Below are 17,753 nucleotides of genomic sequence, written 5' to 3' on the forward strand. Positions count from 1 at the left end.
ACAGGATGAGGGAAGAGTCAGACAGACCGTGAAGGGATGAAGGAGAGAAAAAAAATGAGATTTGGAAAGAATGCTTCACAGATGCAATGTGATACCTATCTCACCTGATTACCCACTGTCCTTAGAAAGGGACGGAGAGAAATGCCGAAGCATTGGATAAAGGAAAAGATGGACTCGTTAGTAGATTTCAGTGTTAATGTTCAAGCCCCTCATTCAAATCACAGTGAAAGATTCATTCTATTACAAGAGTGTTAGAAAAGTCAAACTAAAAGGATAAAAAAGATGTTGAATGTATCAGAAAGTTTAGTCTAAAACCTGAAATGAAGTCTTACCATGGGCTTCTCTGTCTTGATAGATTTGACCTGCAGACATTCATCCTGTTTAGAGGTAGCATGGTTGTACTCCCTTTGGTCCGTGTACCCACCCAGGGGTAGTTGCCCTGGTGACCGGCCCTGACTGTTGCCCCCAGGGTCCCTCGGCTGGGGCGGAGGGCGTGGGTAATCTCCGCGCTGCTTTTTGGTGACGTGCGCTTCGGGCCCATGTACCGTCTTGACGTGCTTGCGTAAGGAGCTGGGATCTGTGTAGCGTTTGGTGCAGCCTGGGATTTTACACACATAGGGTTTCTAGAAGAGAAGAGAGCAGAACATGACATAATTTACTTGGCAACTTGGTCAAACGGCAAATTTACAGACTGTGTGGAAGTATAAGTGTTGATACCTCGTTTGAATGTGTGCGATTCTGATGTTTTGCCCGGTCTGAAGCGTTGGAAAAAGCTTTGTTGCAGCCCTCATGTTCACACACATAAGGCTTCTCTCCAGTATGGGAACGCAAGTGAGTTTTAAGATTTTCCAGACGAGAGTACGCTTTGGTGCAGCCTTCAAACTACAGGGAGAAAGAAGAGAACTTCCACTTGCTATACTGTAATAACTTTGTAAATAAATTAACTCAGCTGAACAAGTATGAGCTCCCTTACGGTGCACTTGTGTGGTTTTTCACCAGTATGCCTGCGCATGTGGACCACCAGCATGTACTGTGCCTTGAAGGGCTTCTGCTCTCTGGAGCATTCTTCCCACCGACACACAAACTCCTTCTTCTCTCCATGGATGTGGTCATTGTTGATGTGCTGGAAAAGAAGACGAGAACTTAAAACAGAGCTGCATTATTATACTCTCCTGCCATACCTGAGCATGAGAGTTAACTACACAGATATTTTAAAGTCAACTGATTTATTACTTTGCTTTGGGAAATGTTTGCTCAGTAGCACAAGAGCATTTCTTCAAAATTCTTCAATCTCATTTCTCTAAATGCTTTTCTTCTTTCCTTCCTTTCCAGCATTTCTCTGATTCATTCAGCTGAAAAGCATACAAAGACTCGGCAGTCTCTGTGTCCGATCTGGATGGGATTTTCAAATAAAACCCTGTCACCTCACATCACTTTGGACCCTCACCACTCCATGACAAGCGCTGACAGTTGTGCTGCCGTGGCAACTTCCAATCTGAGGCTTAGAAAGCAGGGGAACGGGGAGTGAGGTGAGGAGATGGGGCCAGAAATCAAAAGTTCAGTCAAAGCTTTTGAAATGCGAGGGTTTTACAACTCTAGCTAGGCATGATATCTGCAAACACCACTTTTATCTCACTCCATCCCTTACTGTCTTCTTTTTCTCCATCTTTTTTCTTTTCTCACTAACTGCCTTGTAAAAATGGATAAGTGGTGGATAGTACAGAGGAATGAATAAAGGGAGAAAAAGTACAACCCTCTGGGGATAAGTCAACATCAGGCTCTGTTTGAGAGGCAACCGTTTGGTGGCCTAAGAAGTGTCTTTCCAAGGGCAGTTTAAACCCAAAGAGACAGACAATATCCTGACCTAAAGAAACCATTATCATGACATTCCTGAGCAGCAGAGAGTCTTTTTTACCTCAGGGGTGAATACAGATGGACAGATGGGAGGAGGGGACGTAAATACAGACTTGACTTTGAATGCTCCTAAATGTCTGGGGAGTCTATGCTTTGTGTGAGCACTTATTCACAAGATTGTCAAGCAGTGAAACATGCAGCACCAAAGCAAATAAAGTATTCAGAGTGAGTTTCCCTCCAGGCATGACCTGACAAGACCCCCTACAAAACCATGACCATGACATCCACCAGAAAGCTCCCTTCTTTTAACCTCACAGTGAAGCTAAAGGAGGAGCGATGACAAAGAAACAATAAAATTGACACTAATTTATCAGGAGAGAGCTTCCATTGCTTTTACGTGACACTTTTTAATTTTAAAGTGACAAAACAAGACTAATTCCAGGGACAATGATTGGGAACTGGATGATCCTGAAGATTAGTCTTCTTCCCATCTTGGTCAGAGCTCCAGAAAAGCCTCCTCTTTTTTTCCTTTCCTCCAAGAGGGAATCCCTGTGGCAAGCGATCGCTCTGTTGTGACCAGCGTTCAATATCCGCTGGCTGAGAGCGATGGGAGACCGCTGTGGCGTTGGATCATGCCGGTGGCTGGCACAGGACAGCATACGAGCACTGTTTGTAAAAATGAAGGAGGTCACAGACAGGCTTGATGCATTAGCCTCAGCTGACAGAGCGGGGGGGACAGACAGCACAGGGGAGAGAGGGGCCGCCAAGAAACCTAATGGCATGATCTAATGGCAATTCTTATTGAATCAATAATCTCCATGCTGAGCAGACAGGTCCCGTTGGCCGGCTAAATCGACAAACAGGTGCTGATAGCGGCGGCGTGGCGGGTTATTCATCTTCCTCCTGCCAGCTTATCGGCCAACAACTGTAAAAACGCCACCAAGATGGATTTAGGAGGGAGTCGCACGACAGGGAACGCAAGGGACATGGACACAGGGGACACTGGAGCCGCCTATGACGTACAAGAGGTGTATACACACACACACACACACACATACACACAGGTGTAGTCATTGCTTTCTTGGTTCAGATGACTGCTGCTTCAACAGAAACAACTATCAACATAAAAAGCACTAAAACTCACATTCAATTTTACACTTGGATTGGTGTTTTTTATGTTATCTTAAAAAAGTACAAGCTTCTGATTTAGAATTATTTTCTGCCTTTGCATGTCTACAAGCATTATTGTAATACACAAATTCATTGTTTTCTGCTGTTTCCCACCCCTTGCTCACTTCAGTATCCATCTCCATATCTCCTTATCAAATCCTCTCTGGGACGCAGCCCTTATGCATTAGAATGCAAGCGTGCATGAAAAGAGGGCCTGTTTACAAGGCAATTTCACTAAGCGATGGGACCCGAAACACCGTTTAGCTTTATCAAACACTGCCTAATAAATCATATGCTCTTTTGTGATGTCAGTTGCTGAAGTGCTTTGTGTAAAGAGAGAGGAAGGAACAAGCATGAAAAAGGGAAAGAAGGGAGGGAAGGAGGGAGGAAGTAAAAAGGGGGAATTGAGGCTGAGGGAGGGAAGGAGGGAGGATGAGAGTAAGTGAATGATGAGCAGGGGGCAGGGAGCTGGAATTGGCATGTGTAATTCTGCACAGTCTTTTCATCTTAGAGTAAGATACTCTAGACAGATAAGAGGCCTAATCCTTCTCCTGATCAAAAATCTGCATTTTACCAATTAAAGGCCTGTGCCAGCAGCCAGAGATGAGGGGGAGCTGCCGTCAGACTGTGCCTGCGTTTATTTCCCTTTAACACTGGGGAGGCACCCAGCAGTTGCCTCAACAAGGCTGTACATAGGGAGAACCAGCTCCCCCACATATGGACATCACAGCACTACCTATAAGGACAACCTGGATAGCTCTGGAGGGTCAAAAAAGGTCTAATGAGATGGGAGGAAACATATGTACAGGCCACCAAGTCCTTCTAGCACCCTGATGTTTTGTCTTCTAAAATATCTTCTAAAATAACTTTGATGCTTGCAGCCTCACAAGTTCAGAACATATGGATGGATGGATGTGGTCACTTTGTTGTCACCTCTGACTCGTGGACTTGTGTTTTAAATTTGTTTTCAAACCATCTTGCTCCTTTCAATCTAGATCAGAGAGCTCCAACTCCGGTCCTCAAGAGCTACTGTCCTGCAGGTTTAAGATGTTTTCCCGCTGCAACACACTTGACTCTAATTAATGGGTCAGTCATAGGCTTGTGCAGAATATGACAACAAGCTGTTGGAGAACCATTTTGATAGAAATGCAGAAAAGAAGAAAATGAGATGTCAAAAGGAAACCTTGATCTAAAACGTACTTTTATTTATTGTTTATTTAACTCTAAATGGGATCACGATCTACAAAATTATTATATTAAATAAAGTTAAGACTGTCAGTTCATTAGGTTCACATTTTCATGAGTAATGAATACGAATTTTTCCTCTGCTGGTCAATAAATAGAAAGAAGCTTGAAGTTACTCAACTTTTCAAACCAAAGTCTATACTTCTATTCAGTGACATCTTATTTGGCATCTCTTTTAGTTGTGCCGTCCAGCTTTGCCAACAACTGCTTTAACCCAGTATGATAAACCAGGGGTGTCCAGCTCCAGTTCTCGAGGGCCACAATCCTGTAGGTTTTTGATGTTTCCCTGTTCCAACACACCTGACTCAAATTAATGAGCCATTGTGCAGAACTTGATCGGCTGTTGGATCCATTTCATTTGAGTCAGTTGTGTTGGAGTAGGGAAACATTGAAAACCTGCAGCACTGCAGCATTTGAGAACTGTCTTTGGACACCCCGGCGTTAGATCTAAGGGGCTTTATTTAAAAAAAAACAAAAAAAAAAAAACACTTCCAAAACCTGAGGGTTTTAAGAACATTTTCAATTGGTCCTTTTATTTCTCAGCCTTTTAAGAAACTTCAAACATAAAATGACAATTATTTCAGGTTTAAACTTTATTTATTTTTTATTACAGGCTTAATCTTTATGTTTAAAATTTTATTTGAAATAATCATAAATATGTAGAGGTGAAAATATAAAAACACATATGATGCATTGTAGAATAAAGGATTATGGGTCCAGCAAGGTATGCACATTAACTGAGCAAAGAAAAAAAAGAAGAAAACCTTCCTTTCTTTATCATTTTTCATTAACGTTTATTCAATGACTCTACTGTCACTTTTAGTTAAGACTGCTCTAAAAATTCTCATGTAAGTTTTTCTGTTGTAAAGAGTGATAAATCAAGAGGAAAATAATAACAGATTGTAAAGCATGGGCAAATTAGGGAATTGTGTGTGTGTGTGTGTGTGTGTGTGTGTGTGTTTTGGGGGGGGGGGGGGGGGGGGGTGGGGGGGGGGGGGGGGGGGGGGGGGGGGGGGGAGATGGCATCTCTGTGACAAACTGAAAAAACCTACTTCAAGAGAGACATTAAAGAAGCCACCAGGCCTTATCTATAAAAGTGCTCCCTTCGAGGGGAAAGTGATGAGGGAGAAAAAATGAAGAAGGGAGAGGCTCATGCAGAAAAAAAAGAAAAGAAAAAAGAGGAAGCAAAAGAACTTGGAGCTGAGAGGAAGATGGAGAGGTATAAGGAGTAGAAATGTAGTGAAAGAAATAAATACAGCAAACTAAAATTGACACCCGCTTCGCTTTTGCTGACTGGGTAGGCCAGATAAGTGAGCCAAATTGCATAGATCTGATGTTTATCTTATCGGCGGCACCGAGAGCGCTTAAACGCAGATGATAAAGGAACGCTGTGGCGTGTCGCGGTGAGAGCCTGTTTGATGGTGTAAAAATATGCATCAAGAGCACAACAGGGGCACTTTTGAACAAGGTGGAAAGCGATGAGGGTGGTGTGAAGGCTTAATTCTAAATTTAGGCCAACCACAAAGAAAAAGGGATATTTGAATTAGCACAGTTGTTACTTTAACCACTTCAAAAACCTGTTTGTTTCTTGACACAATTTGTCAACACAGACTGGAAAGTTTAAATATGAATACTTGTTTAAAGTTTAAGCAAAAACTAGTGATTAAAATGGCTTCAACCAAGTAGAAATGTGTATTTTATTCTCATCATGTCCCCCCCTTAAATTCATTTTAGAAACCAAGGACAGGGGGAAGGGACGTTCCATTGTTTGGTTATATGGAAATCCCCCCACTCACTCACCCCCAAACCCCTCCCAGAGTGTGAAGAGAGCCACTGTGGTCCAAATACTGTACTTATCCTATTACTGAGGGGGGTGGGGGTGTGGAGAGATAAGAGCATTTTCCCGTCCGCTCTGCTGAATTAGAGGGCAGGGATTCTGTAGGCGAAGACGTTTATTGGCATCTCTCTGCATATCTGCATGTGCATAGAAAATGAGAAATAAAACGTCATATCGGAAAGTCAAATGCTAGAAAAACGAAAATAAAAAGACAATTCCAAGATGGGAATATGGAAAACCAATCAGGATTTTTTCTTGATAATAATTGCAGCTTAGTGAGTCTATGTGGAGAAATATGACGACATTGCTTTCTTCAGATGCCCCCCCCCCCTTGTGTGGGTACAGTAGCAGGAGGATGTGAGCAAGATTTTCTTCCATGTAGACGCCACCCTGCCTTCCTCTCCTACCACTTTAACTCATCACACCTCCTGAAACAGGGGCAAGAAGTTGTCAAGCTCCTCAACCTTTGAGCCAAGCCCTTCAAACACGGGAGGCAGCCCATTTCGTGCTGAGGATATCAATTATAGATAGGGGTTACCACCGCAGCTGAGGATTGCAATGTCAAGACGGTGAAAAGACAGCTGTGGAGAGCTGAGGATCTTTCTATCAGATGTGTGATGTTTTTCACGTGTATGTGAGCCCTTCACCGTCACTTATATTAGTGTAATTTCATCACTTCTCCAACTTCAGTCTGCTTTCTCACTTCACTGAAGGGTAAGTGGTTCACAGGCCAAGTTAGAGCTAAAAGCATCTGTAGCCACAGTAGAAACGACGCTATTAATATTTAGCTTTATAGGGAGCCCTCGGGCGCAGGACGATGAGAACCATCCATCTCCCGGGCTGTGTGAGAGTTCTGATAACGGACAAGAAGGGGGGTCCGGTCCAGTACAGAACACAAAACTCTAGGAGGCTTAACCAGCCAAATCAGTTAGCACAGTCCAGCTGTGAGATGTGCTTTCCCGGTTTTGAGCCCATTACTAGTGTCCCTGGATCCAATCAGGAATCCAGCATCACTAAGAGCCAGCGCCTGTAGCTCTGAGTCTGCTGCTGGCAGCCAGACACAGAAGCTGTGGCCTGATAGGAGGCACTGTCCAGAATGGCAGCTTCTGTTAATGATGCTGGGATCTACTGAGCTAGAGGGAAGAAACAGATAAACACTCTTATAGTGCACACAAATGTTTTCTGAGCGACATCGTAGAGTTGTAAACACCCTGTTGTGGTTTAGGACTCAGTTACAAACTGAACTGTGCTGGGGTCAGATGAGTACACAGAAAGTGGTGAATCCCAAAGCAAACGAAAGATACGAACCATTTATTTTACAGCAGTGAGAGAAGATGACAGACAGATATGTTCATTTAGAGAGCAGGTTGATTGAGGGTTGATGCATGATACCAACATATGTGACAACTGTTAAAAGTGTGACACAAAACATCAAATCCCACTTTTGTTTTAAATATTTCAAATTTTCTCTTAAAGGCATACGGCGCAGAATGTTCCTAAAAATACTCATCTGCAGAGATGCAACCAATTTCCTGCAATTTCTTAGCTTCAGGATGTTTTTGGGCTGCAGCCTTTGAGCAGTGGTTTTGAGAAAACAGCCAAATGTCAAAACAACATAAAAAAGCTTCCTCCCTGTGGGGGTTTGTGTAGAGGTGTGTAGAAGTGTAAACTTTTGTGTTTGCAATGTAAAATGTATCAGCTGTAAAATCTGGCCAGCAGAGCCAAGAACTAAGACTTTAGGTATTTGGCTTCTGTCATTCTTAAACTCACTTGACCAGCAGCTGATGCGTGTTGTGTCTTCTCAGCTGATTTAAACAGATCTGAGTACACATTGTACTACAGTACCAACTCTACATAGTGACCAAAAACCATTCAAGAGTCAGTTGCTTTTCAAAGGGTGAGACAGTAAGACATGCATAAGATAAAGTTTGTACTCCTCCCACTTTCTATATTTCTGGATTATGATGTGCATGACATATGCTTCACACATTGGCCTGTTTGCTAAAACCAGACTATGCTGACTACATAAAAGGTGTTCATGTATTTATTAGTTATTTTGGGGGGGGAAAAAAAGTCAAATTTCCCCAAAACAAATAATCAGATCTGCTCTCTTCTCTTCTGTTAGCTAAGCCTCACCTCTGATAGTTGGTACCCCTTGGGGAGGCCTGCCTCACACTTTAAAAAACCTTTTCTCTGTCATTTCATAAGAAAAATTTCCAAAAGCAAAACTCTAATCTTCTACATTTTGCTCAGTACTCACTTGTACCAGCTGCTCCCTGGGTGTCAAACTCACGGCAACAGTTCTCCCAGTGGCAGTTTGTCTCATAAACCACCTCAGGCTCCTGTTTGCTCTCATCCTTGTCTCCTTCCTCCTTCACCAGAGTCATCCCCTCAGGATGGTCCTAAATGATAGCCGAAAAAAAAAAAAGTTCAGCAACAAGCAAGCAACGAAATAAAATGAGAAATGTGACCAGAAAAAAAATGAGTAAAAGCAAAGGAACAGTTTTACCTCCCTCCCAACATGTAAACCTGTAATAAAAGCCATTTTTCACATGAAAGGCACAGCGGAGAGTTACTGGTTACAGGTTTCGACCACAGTGCTCCTGTGAATCTGGCCTTGTCTGGCTACATGTGGAGAGAAGTGTGGAGAGCGGAAATGTAGCAGTGAAAGCCCCTCTGTATTTTGGGGTAGTTATACGACAGGACTGGGCCGAGTATTTGAGGAATCTAACCCCCTCTTCCTGCAGTAGGCTGCTCTATTAGCCCAGACATATTTCACTGTCACATGGCTGAGTAGAAGTGCAGGCCACTGCAGGAGGCTTCCACCACACACCTCAGCTTTCATCTGAAAAATCAACTTTAATAAGTTTTTTTCCTCTGCAGATGAAAATGCTAACTGTTATCACATTTTGCTTTCATTTTTCCAGCCACTTAAAATTTTGATTAAAGAAACGCAAAAACAATTTCCTTCTGGTGTCCCAAAGATCAATGGATTGTTTCACTTGGGTAACAAAAACTGATAAGAGCAAAGCGGGAAACCAACACCAACAAACTGCCAGATGCAGGTAAATACAAACCTGCTTTGGCTGGTAAGCATGTCTATTGTTGTAGCCACTTTGGCATCAGAGCAGCATTTATATGGGCTTCTTATTCTAGGGGGGAATAAATTCTAAAAATATAAACATGTTGGTGAAATCTGGGATTTACTAAGCAATGCAGGGTGTGTACTTTTAGCCAGAGTATTAACAGTTCTGAAAAATGGCTAAAGGACGCCTGTAGAGGTAATGGTTTTTTATTAAATATAGGAAATCCTCACCTGTACGCTTACCGCGCCAGGGCTCGGCAGCTCCTCTTCTGGTTTCATTTTGGACCGTTTGTGGTGCATTGGGTCACCTGTGCTGCTCACAGCAGATTCGCTTGTCGGTTTGGCCTTGAAAGAGAACGTATCATTAAAAATGTATGCTATGCTTATAAGCTAATACATCATTTACTTAATCAACTAGACAAAACAACTGGGGCTGACCTATAATGATCATGCAAGCAAAGTCTCAAACAAGAGGCTAATGAAAAACTATGCAATTCAATGTATCACATTAGCTACCCTAATCATTGCAATTAAAACAAACTCATGAACCAATTCAACCAACAGATGACCTGACTGGCCCTGGCTTGAATATGCCCGTGGGGGACTTTTTGTTGCATTAAATGCAGTGTGAGAATGAAAGAAAGAAATAACAAGAAGCTTTTAAACATCTGGAAAAGGAGATGAATTTTGTTGGATTTCAGTTCTTAAGAATGTTGATTTTTTTTTCCACAGGACTCCTCATCCGCTTTGTGTCTCCAGCATGACACACATTTGCCTTATCTTTGATTTTCATCTGTAGGCCCCGAGGCAATATTCTGTTTATTCAGGGAAAGGAAAAGGCAATTCTGGTGCCCAATTTGAATGGGGCCTCATTTGTGATAAGGCGGGATTCAAGGCATGGGAAACAACAGGGAGGATGGGTAATAAACACTGAATATATGCTTAAAATGTGGGCCCGCACAAACAGTAAGAGCTGAGGAAGGAGAGAAAAAGCTCTTTGGATCCATCCATCCCTGTCAATATTCCCTCTCTATATCCCTGTTCTCTCTCTAGTGATTAATGGAGTCAGCAGTGGGATTCTATGCTAACAAGCCCCTTGTTGTTTGCTGCAGGCACGTTCTTTGCTCTGCGCGGCAGCCTTAAAACAAGAGACAACACAACTAGGAGGAAACTCCCAAGAGAGGAGTGCGTGGAGGGGGGGTCCTGCCTATACCATGTTCACTGGCTGCATTTCGCTCACATGTGGCTGGCATGCGGCGGCGCTGTCTATTACGTGTGATGATGAATCGTAGAGGCGCCGACCACTGCTCTCACCTGTGAGGAGTCGTTGGAGATGACTGAGCGCTCGCTGGCGCTGAGCCCTGATGGGGGGATGCCAGGCATGGGTCGCTGAGGGGCAAAGGCCGGCGTCGGGTGGACTAAGGGAGGACTGTGACCAAAGGCAGAGCCAACGATGCCTGGTTGACGGCCAATCAGCTGTTGGTGCACATGCAAGGCCACCGGGGTTGGAGGATAGGCAAAGCTTAATGCTGGACTGGAAACAGCAGAAAGAAAAAATGGTTAAAATAATAATAAAACTAAAACACAAGTTTACTTTATTATTAGTTGCAAAAGCAATGAGGCAAAAAAGGGGGGAACGATAGTGAGTAAATTGATTGTTCTGGATAGTTCTTTATCCCTGAGGACAATCTGACAGGAGACGGTGTGGAAATGCTGGAACCAGGGGACTGTCTGCAAATCCCTGACAATGAATGTTCAGCTTGTTAACACAGTGAATTATCATGTGGTCTGTGTAAGCCAGTATGTCATTCCTCCACTGGGCAAATGATACAGATGATAAATAAACTTAAGTGTATCTTAGAGCCATATAAATAAAGCAGAATTATTTTTTAACTAATGTGGCAGAGTTGTTTTCTCTGTAGATTATTAACCCACAAAGTGAGCTAACTTTGTTGATCATATTGTGTAACCACCAGATAAACACAGATCTGTGTGGCTCAACAGCAGCGGCCTCCATTCATCCTGTGCTCTGACAATTTGCTCTCTCTGCGACCCATATGTCTGCTGATCTTATTATGAGCCGAGTGGAAATCAATGGGCCGAGACACATTTGGGGGCCCATCCGCTTGTCATATCACTCATCAGTCCTGTTGGCTCTGGGCTATTTGGCCCCTGTCACTTGGACAGTGGCTGACTGTGCAGCATGATTGATCAGGCTCTTCTTACAGATTGCTGATCAATGGCTGTGGGTGGGGCAATGGATCTTTCCCTTTTCCCCCTCTTTTATTCTTTTTTTTCTTGTGCTTCCTTTTGCTTTCCTCTAGTACCAGAGCGTGATGTATGTGATGTTTCCATGAGGTGTACCCGATGACTGACACAAGTCGCCGGGGAGGCAGGCTGACTACACTGGCTGGGAGATCATCACCCACATGGGGGTTTGACATGGAGGCACACACATATACTTATGCATGCCATGTATTTGCTGTGAATTGGATTTTATGATGCTATTCTGAAGGATAAACATAAATTATTTACAGTAAAATTCCCAAACTTAAGCTGAAATACACTTAACAGCAGTACATTGGAAAAAAAAATTAAGCATAGGAACTTTTAAACAATTTTGCAGATATGATAGTAGTTTTTACTACCTGATGGCTCCAGCAGAGAGGTGACCATAGGAGCCGCTGGTGGAGGAGCTGGAGCGTGAGTTGGTGAGCAAAGAGTTGACGAGGGAGTTGGGTGAGTTGCGGATCATGGTCTGCAGGTCAAAGCTGTGCTCAGAGAGCGGCGATATGGGCAGAGGGCGCTTCCTGCTGGGCCGTGATGGAAGCCTCGGGCTTGGGAACCGAGAGCCTGCACAATATGAACAGAGAATGGAGTGGAGTAAGATGCGGCAATACAAAGGGGTTCTGCAAGTGTTCTGCAAGGTTGTAAATGTACCCTTCTCTGCTTTTTCACGCTGTATGTTTTTGGACAAGCGCATCAGTTAAATTCTGAAAAGAGCTTTTGCTGAATTATACACAATTTTCTGTTTGACTTCATCCAAACTCTAACCTAATCTAACCCTAACAGATGACATTTTTGTCAATCATCAGACAAAAGGCTCATCTGAATGAGTGTTCGGCTGTCACTTGATGCACTGCTTGAATTTCAACCATGAGAAAACATGCCTTTTATGTTGGAAAAATGCTCTGACTGTGTATGGTAATATTTAATCAAGTCCAATTTGACTCGTTATTCAAATGCAATCAGTGTTGACTGGAAATACTAAAAATGGGGTTTGAAAAGGTAAAAGGCGGAAACAGCACAAGCATTCTCTCTGCACACACAATGAGCCACGGGTAGAGATTAAAACATGACTTTTGTTGTCTTTTCACATGGAGATGTCACAAACAAGACAGAGAAAAAACAGGGAGAGATGGAAGGAGGGGAAAAAAGCGCTGAGGGGATGTCGTGCTTTGTGCGTGAACTGACACAATGACTTTGTGACTCAAGTCTTGGAAATAAAACATTTTGAGTTATTTTATAAAGGCAAACAAAACCAGCTTGCACAGCCCCGATAACCCCCCTCCATATTTACGTCCCCCTCAATCCATCCGTCTCCCAAAACGTAAATGCTCCATCTCTCGTTTGACACATCCAGCGATTACAGAATGCTCCATTCACATGGTAATCAGAGTGTGTGGATGTGAATGTGTGTGCGTGGATAGCACTGTGGTGGCAGCAGTGGTATTCTGGCTTATGTAGGCCTGAGTTGCATCTGCAGCATGAAGCTGTATGAAGAGCAACACCCCCTTTACATTGTCATTGTATGGAGAATCTTGCTTTTTCATGTGTTAGTGAAGGAGGTGCAAACAAACCTCGAGCACACACAATTGCTAAATAAATAAACAATGTGTTTGTCACTTGACATGTCTGATATTTACACCTATTCAGCAGCTTGAACTATACATGTAATCCTTCTTAAAAATATATAGTACACACACATATATATATATATATATATATATATATATATATATATATATATATGTAGATAGATAGATAGATAGATAGATAGATAGATAGATAGATAGATAGATAGATAGATAGATAGATAGATAGATAGATAGATAGATAGATAGATAGATTTACATCCTACATCTACATCCTAAATTTGACATGTCTGACACCTTAAACAAGCTGCATCCCAGTGAGCGCGAGGAATAGCATCCACTTGTGGTACATTAGGAGGGGATTCAAGGGGGGGGGGGGGGGGGGGGGTCTAGTTTGGGAGAATGAGCCTGTGTGTCACCACTGCAAAGCCTCATGGGAGTGGTGTTTATTAATGCACAGCCCAAATGATAAATCGGCCAACCGGAGAGACAGAGAGAGGAGCGTCCTGGCTCATAGCAGGACTGTCCCTCTAATTTCCTCTTGATTTATGGACGCGATGGCTGGTTACTCGCCGTGTCATTAATTTTGAGGGCCGGGGAGGGTTCGGATGGACCAGACTGACGGCAGTGGAAATAAAAAGTTGGCACCAAAACTGAGGTTTGAACCCTTGGCAACACAGTCGGGTGGGATGTGGAGAGGGGAAGGTGGTACCTGAGAGGGATGGAGTGTGAATAAAAGATTGCTTGCATTTTACTTTTGCCCAATTTGAAGCTAGATTCTAGAGATGTAAAGGCACAACAGTAAACTATTGTTTAGCCTGTGAAAAAAAAATTACAATCTTGTGGTTTATGAGATCATTTATCAACAAATTTGGAAATTATATACAAAGATAGAAGCTAGATTGACATTTACTTAATTAATATATAAAAGAAGCATATAAATATTTTATATACAGTTTAAATTTTGTTTTTAAACAGCTATATTGAGAGAAAAATACATATATAAAATATATATTTATACATATAAAAAACAGTGTGCTACAGTGACAAATACATAAGCACAGAAATATTTAAACATCAATAAAGCAAAACTTTTTGGATGAAAACTACTACTAGAAGAAAACAGCAGTGCGATTAGCTAATAAAGAGGACAAATAAAGACAATAGTGTAGACCTCAGTCATAGTGATCTATGAGAGCCATGGTGCTAATTAGACAGGACTAACGAAGACAATGGCCCATTAAAACACAAATAGGCAGGACGGGCCCATTGTTCCATTAACACAACTCTCTCTGAAGGTAATTACACTGATTTGAAATAGACTAAAATAGCTTCAGTAACATGGTAGCACAGATTATCAGTGAAAGCCTCTTGATAGACTGCTCTTTGTGTTTTTTTCTTTCCCTGAAATCCACCAAAGCTTTAAAGTGTTAATTTTTCCAGTGCAGGAACGCACATTGTTGAAACATGATGAGTTATTACCAGCAATGATCACAGGGCGATTTTTAAGTGAGGAGCACCACATCTCCACTTAAATTTGGCCTTAATTGTTTTGTTTCAGTCTATTAATCTTAAAAAGTGACACAGAAGAAAGGATTTTCTCCAGTGATGAATGGTGGGACATTCCAATTCCCACTTAATAGCAATTAATTTTCTGATACCCGCACAAGTTTGGCTAGTTTTTAATTAGTTTGTTCTGAGGAATCGGGGGAAGTTCACCCCGGATTCCATGAAAGCAGCGTCTGCCTGACTAAATACATTCTCATCAAAGGGAGAGGGGTGAGGCTGTCCGACCTTTCTAAGATTCACTGTGCGTTTAATTTCCTATTTACACTTTAAAATAACTCATTAGCATAAGTCCTCTGCATACAGTCCTGAGCTCAACGCATTAAGACAATGGCTCATTTAAATCATGTCAAAGTTAAGTTGCAGAAGCTTCTGCGCAATGGCGGAGGTGTTGCTTGATCTAAATATAGTGCAAGAAAGGTGAGTTGTAAAAGTGCACTTTAAGGATGGAACATCCACAGCGGCCACACACCCTTTAATGATCTGGTATGCACTCAAAAGATTGAGTTGCATTCCCACTAAGTATGGTAGGTGTTTTTTCCATCAGCAGGGATGCTTAAAATACAAACTTTGCCTTAATTTAAAATTTGAATAAACTTAATGTCTGATAAAGGCATTATTTTATCAGGTATTTAGGTCGTTAGGACTTGGCACACAATGAAATGCAGTCACTAAATAGTGTAAAAACCTTTTAGTATTGGTTAATCCTGGTTTTAACCTGGATTTATGGAATTCTTTGATCTTCAAATGCCATACTGAAAGGGAGGAATAAAAGCCACATATCTCTATATTTGGTAATCTTTAATTCTTAAAGAAAAAACATCAAGGATTAAGTGTTTCTTTATTGGTAGAGAAAAGGAGTGCTCTCTTGTCACAGCAGATAACATGTCAGGTCATGACAAGCAGATATTTTGGAAATACATGGGTTTAAGAACAACAATGCAGAGGTGATTAGTTTCATTTATTTAAAAAAAAACTTAAATGCTGTTAAAATCCTTAACAATGAAACAGCTGAGCCTAGATGAGGTTTGGAGTTTATGTCATAATCTTAAATGTACACAAAATGATCCCACAGGAGACTAGAAATGCTGTGTTAGTGTGCGATCAGTGCAAACTTACTGTCCATGGCCTGCAGGTACTCCATATGAAGGGCACTGCTGGACCCGGCTGTGGATGCCACAGACGGGAGGAGATCAGTCGTGTATGGGCTTCGGTGGCCTGCTAGCAGAGCCATCTGATGGTAGTACTCAGCTGTTGTCAGGCTAGTGTGAGGCACTAGAAGAGGAGAAAAGGTCAGCTCAGCAAAGAGGAAACAGGCCAAAAAAACAACAACAACAACAAAAAAAAGAGAGTTGCACATGAGATGTAGCCATTAAAACAACCCAGGAGCGAGAATATTTATTGGGGAGGAAGAAAAACATGACAGGAACAGCACCTGCGCTACACTACAAAACTTGCATTCATTTACTTTAGATGATAATCAGCTCAGCAGAACAGTAATGAGCACATTAGCAACACCATCAAGTTGAGCAAAACAGCTGCACAGGGAGCATCACCTGAAGTAGAGAGCCTCACTGGGGATTACCGGATGCTTGCTCAGAGATTACAGTGAGTCTGAATTAGTGTTTGATTGATGCATTCATGCAGAAAACAGCATAACTGATCATCTTATAATGCAATTCCTAAACAGCCGTTTCTCTTCATCACACTGCTCTTTGATGATTTGGAAGGGGTGTTCTATATATATATATATATATGTATATATATATATATATACATATGTGTGTGTGTGTGTGTGTGCGTGTGTGTGTGTGTGTGTGTGTGTGTGTGTGTGTGTGCGGTAAAAGTATGTGGGATGCATGGAATACATATTTTGCCAAAGATGATGCACATATAAGAGTTGCACTCTGCAGATATACAACCTGCTCCTTGACTCTACTCTTTTAAACTCTAGATCTGCACACATAAAACAATTTTCCTCTACTTTACTTCTTTCTTTGAATGCTTTTCTTTCCCAAATCATTCCCTTAGAGAGAGGGTGCTTTAAGTCCTTGAACCATGGCCTAAAAATAAACATCTGGCGATGGGCTTCCGTATGCAAATGTTATAAGAAAGAGAGGGAAAAGACTCTGGTTTTGGATGCAAATATAAAATCTGTTCAGATTTCTGCTGCTCGTTCCCCCCAGTTGGAGAAATAAAGAGAAAATAAATAAAGAAACAATGTATGAGGAGATTTCCTCTAAAGTCTGGCCTGTATGCCTGCAATATGCATCTATGACTGGTTGTATGAGAAGAAGAAAAAAAACTGTAAATTAATTCGATCTGGTTTTTATATCTTTGGTAGAAAGGGGGAGCTTCTTAATTGTCACCAGCGTTCCGTCTTAGCTTTGCTTTTCCATTCAACTATAATGTGCCCCATTCAGTTTCCATGTGCGGAAAAGAGATTTTTTGGAATTTCTAAAATCAGAAATGTTGGCATCTGAGTGCCAGGCTTGGGGCAAAAAGGGGGAGTGGGGGAAGGCTCTGAGTGTGGCACTGGATGTGGAGAAGGCAGAGACTTGCCTCAGGACTTATTGAGCCACCGGGTGCCTCCTTTAGCACAACAATATGATCATGAGCAAACCTACATCTGAACCGGTTTTCATAAAGAAGTATTGAGAGGGGGAAAGCAAGAACAGAGAAAAATGTGTGAAAGCAAAATGTGTGCAGCAAGAGGGTGGCACTAATCCCACCCACTTTAAATCTCCATTAGATTCTGTTAATTAATTCATCATTATTCAAATGTAATTTTTGCTGGAAAAAAAAATCTTTGCATATTGAGGAGGCACCCTGTAAGCGCAGTGATATACTAACAACACAAAAGCTGATGGGTTAATTAATCACCTGGATTGATTAAAAGGAGTAATTAGGTGCCTCATTCACAATTCACAGCATTATGAATTGAATGGGATCATGTGGTAGGTTGGAGAAACTATTTTGATTTAAAGCAATCTGAGCCTGGTGCAGATTACGTTCTAGTAATGGAGAATTAAGGGTATAGAGCTTGAGCTTGAGTGTGTACCTCCAGTTTGCAAAAAGCCGTGTCAGAGTGCAGGAAAAGGGTCGAGGGGAAGATTTCTAG

At 42.0% G+C, this 17,753-nt stretch overlaps 1 protein-coding gene across 1 annotated transcript in view; it reads right to left on the bottom strand.

Annotated features, from left to right (window-relative positions):
* gli3 (GLI family zinc finger 3) overlaps positions 1-17,753 on the bottom strand; it is a 97,699-nt gene that overhangs the window by 5,232 nt on the left and 74,714 nt on the right. Inside the window, 9 exon segments of the mRNA XM_041967621.1 lie at positions 333-623; positions 718-882; positions 974-1,123; positions 8,367-8,381; positions 8,383-8,508; positions 9,423-9,536; positions 10,506-10,725; positions 11,840-12,044; positions 15,752-15,907. Of these exon segments, the coding sequence (XP_041823555.1) occupies positions 333-623; positions 718-882; positions 974-1,123; positions 8,367-8,381; positions 8,383-8,508; positions 9,423-9,536; positions 10,506-10,725; positions 11,840-12,044; positions 15,752-15,907 (1,442 nt within the window).

This window comes from Melanotaenia boesemani, chromosome 18 (genome assembly GCF_017639745.1).
Source record: "Melanotaenia boesemani isolate fMelBoe1 chromosome 18, fMelBoe1.pri, whole genome shotgun sequence".
Lineage (NCBI taxonomy): Eukaryota > Metazoa > Chordata > Actinopteri > Atheriniformes > Melanotaeniidae > Melanotaenia > Melanotaenia boesemani.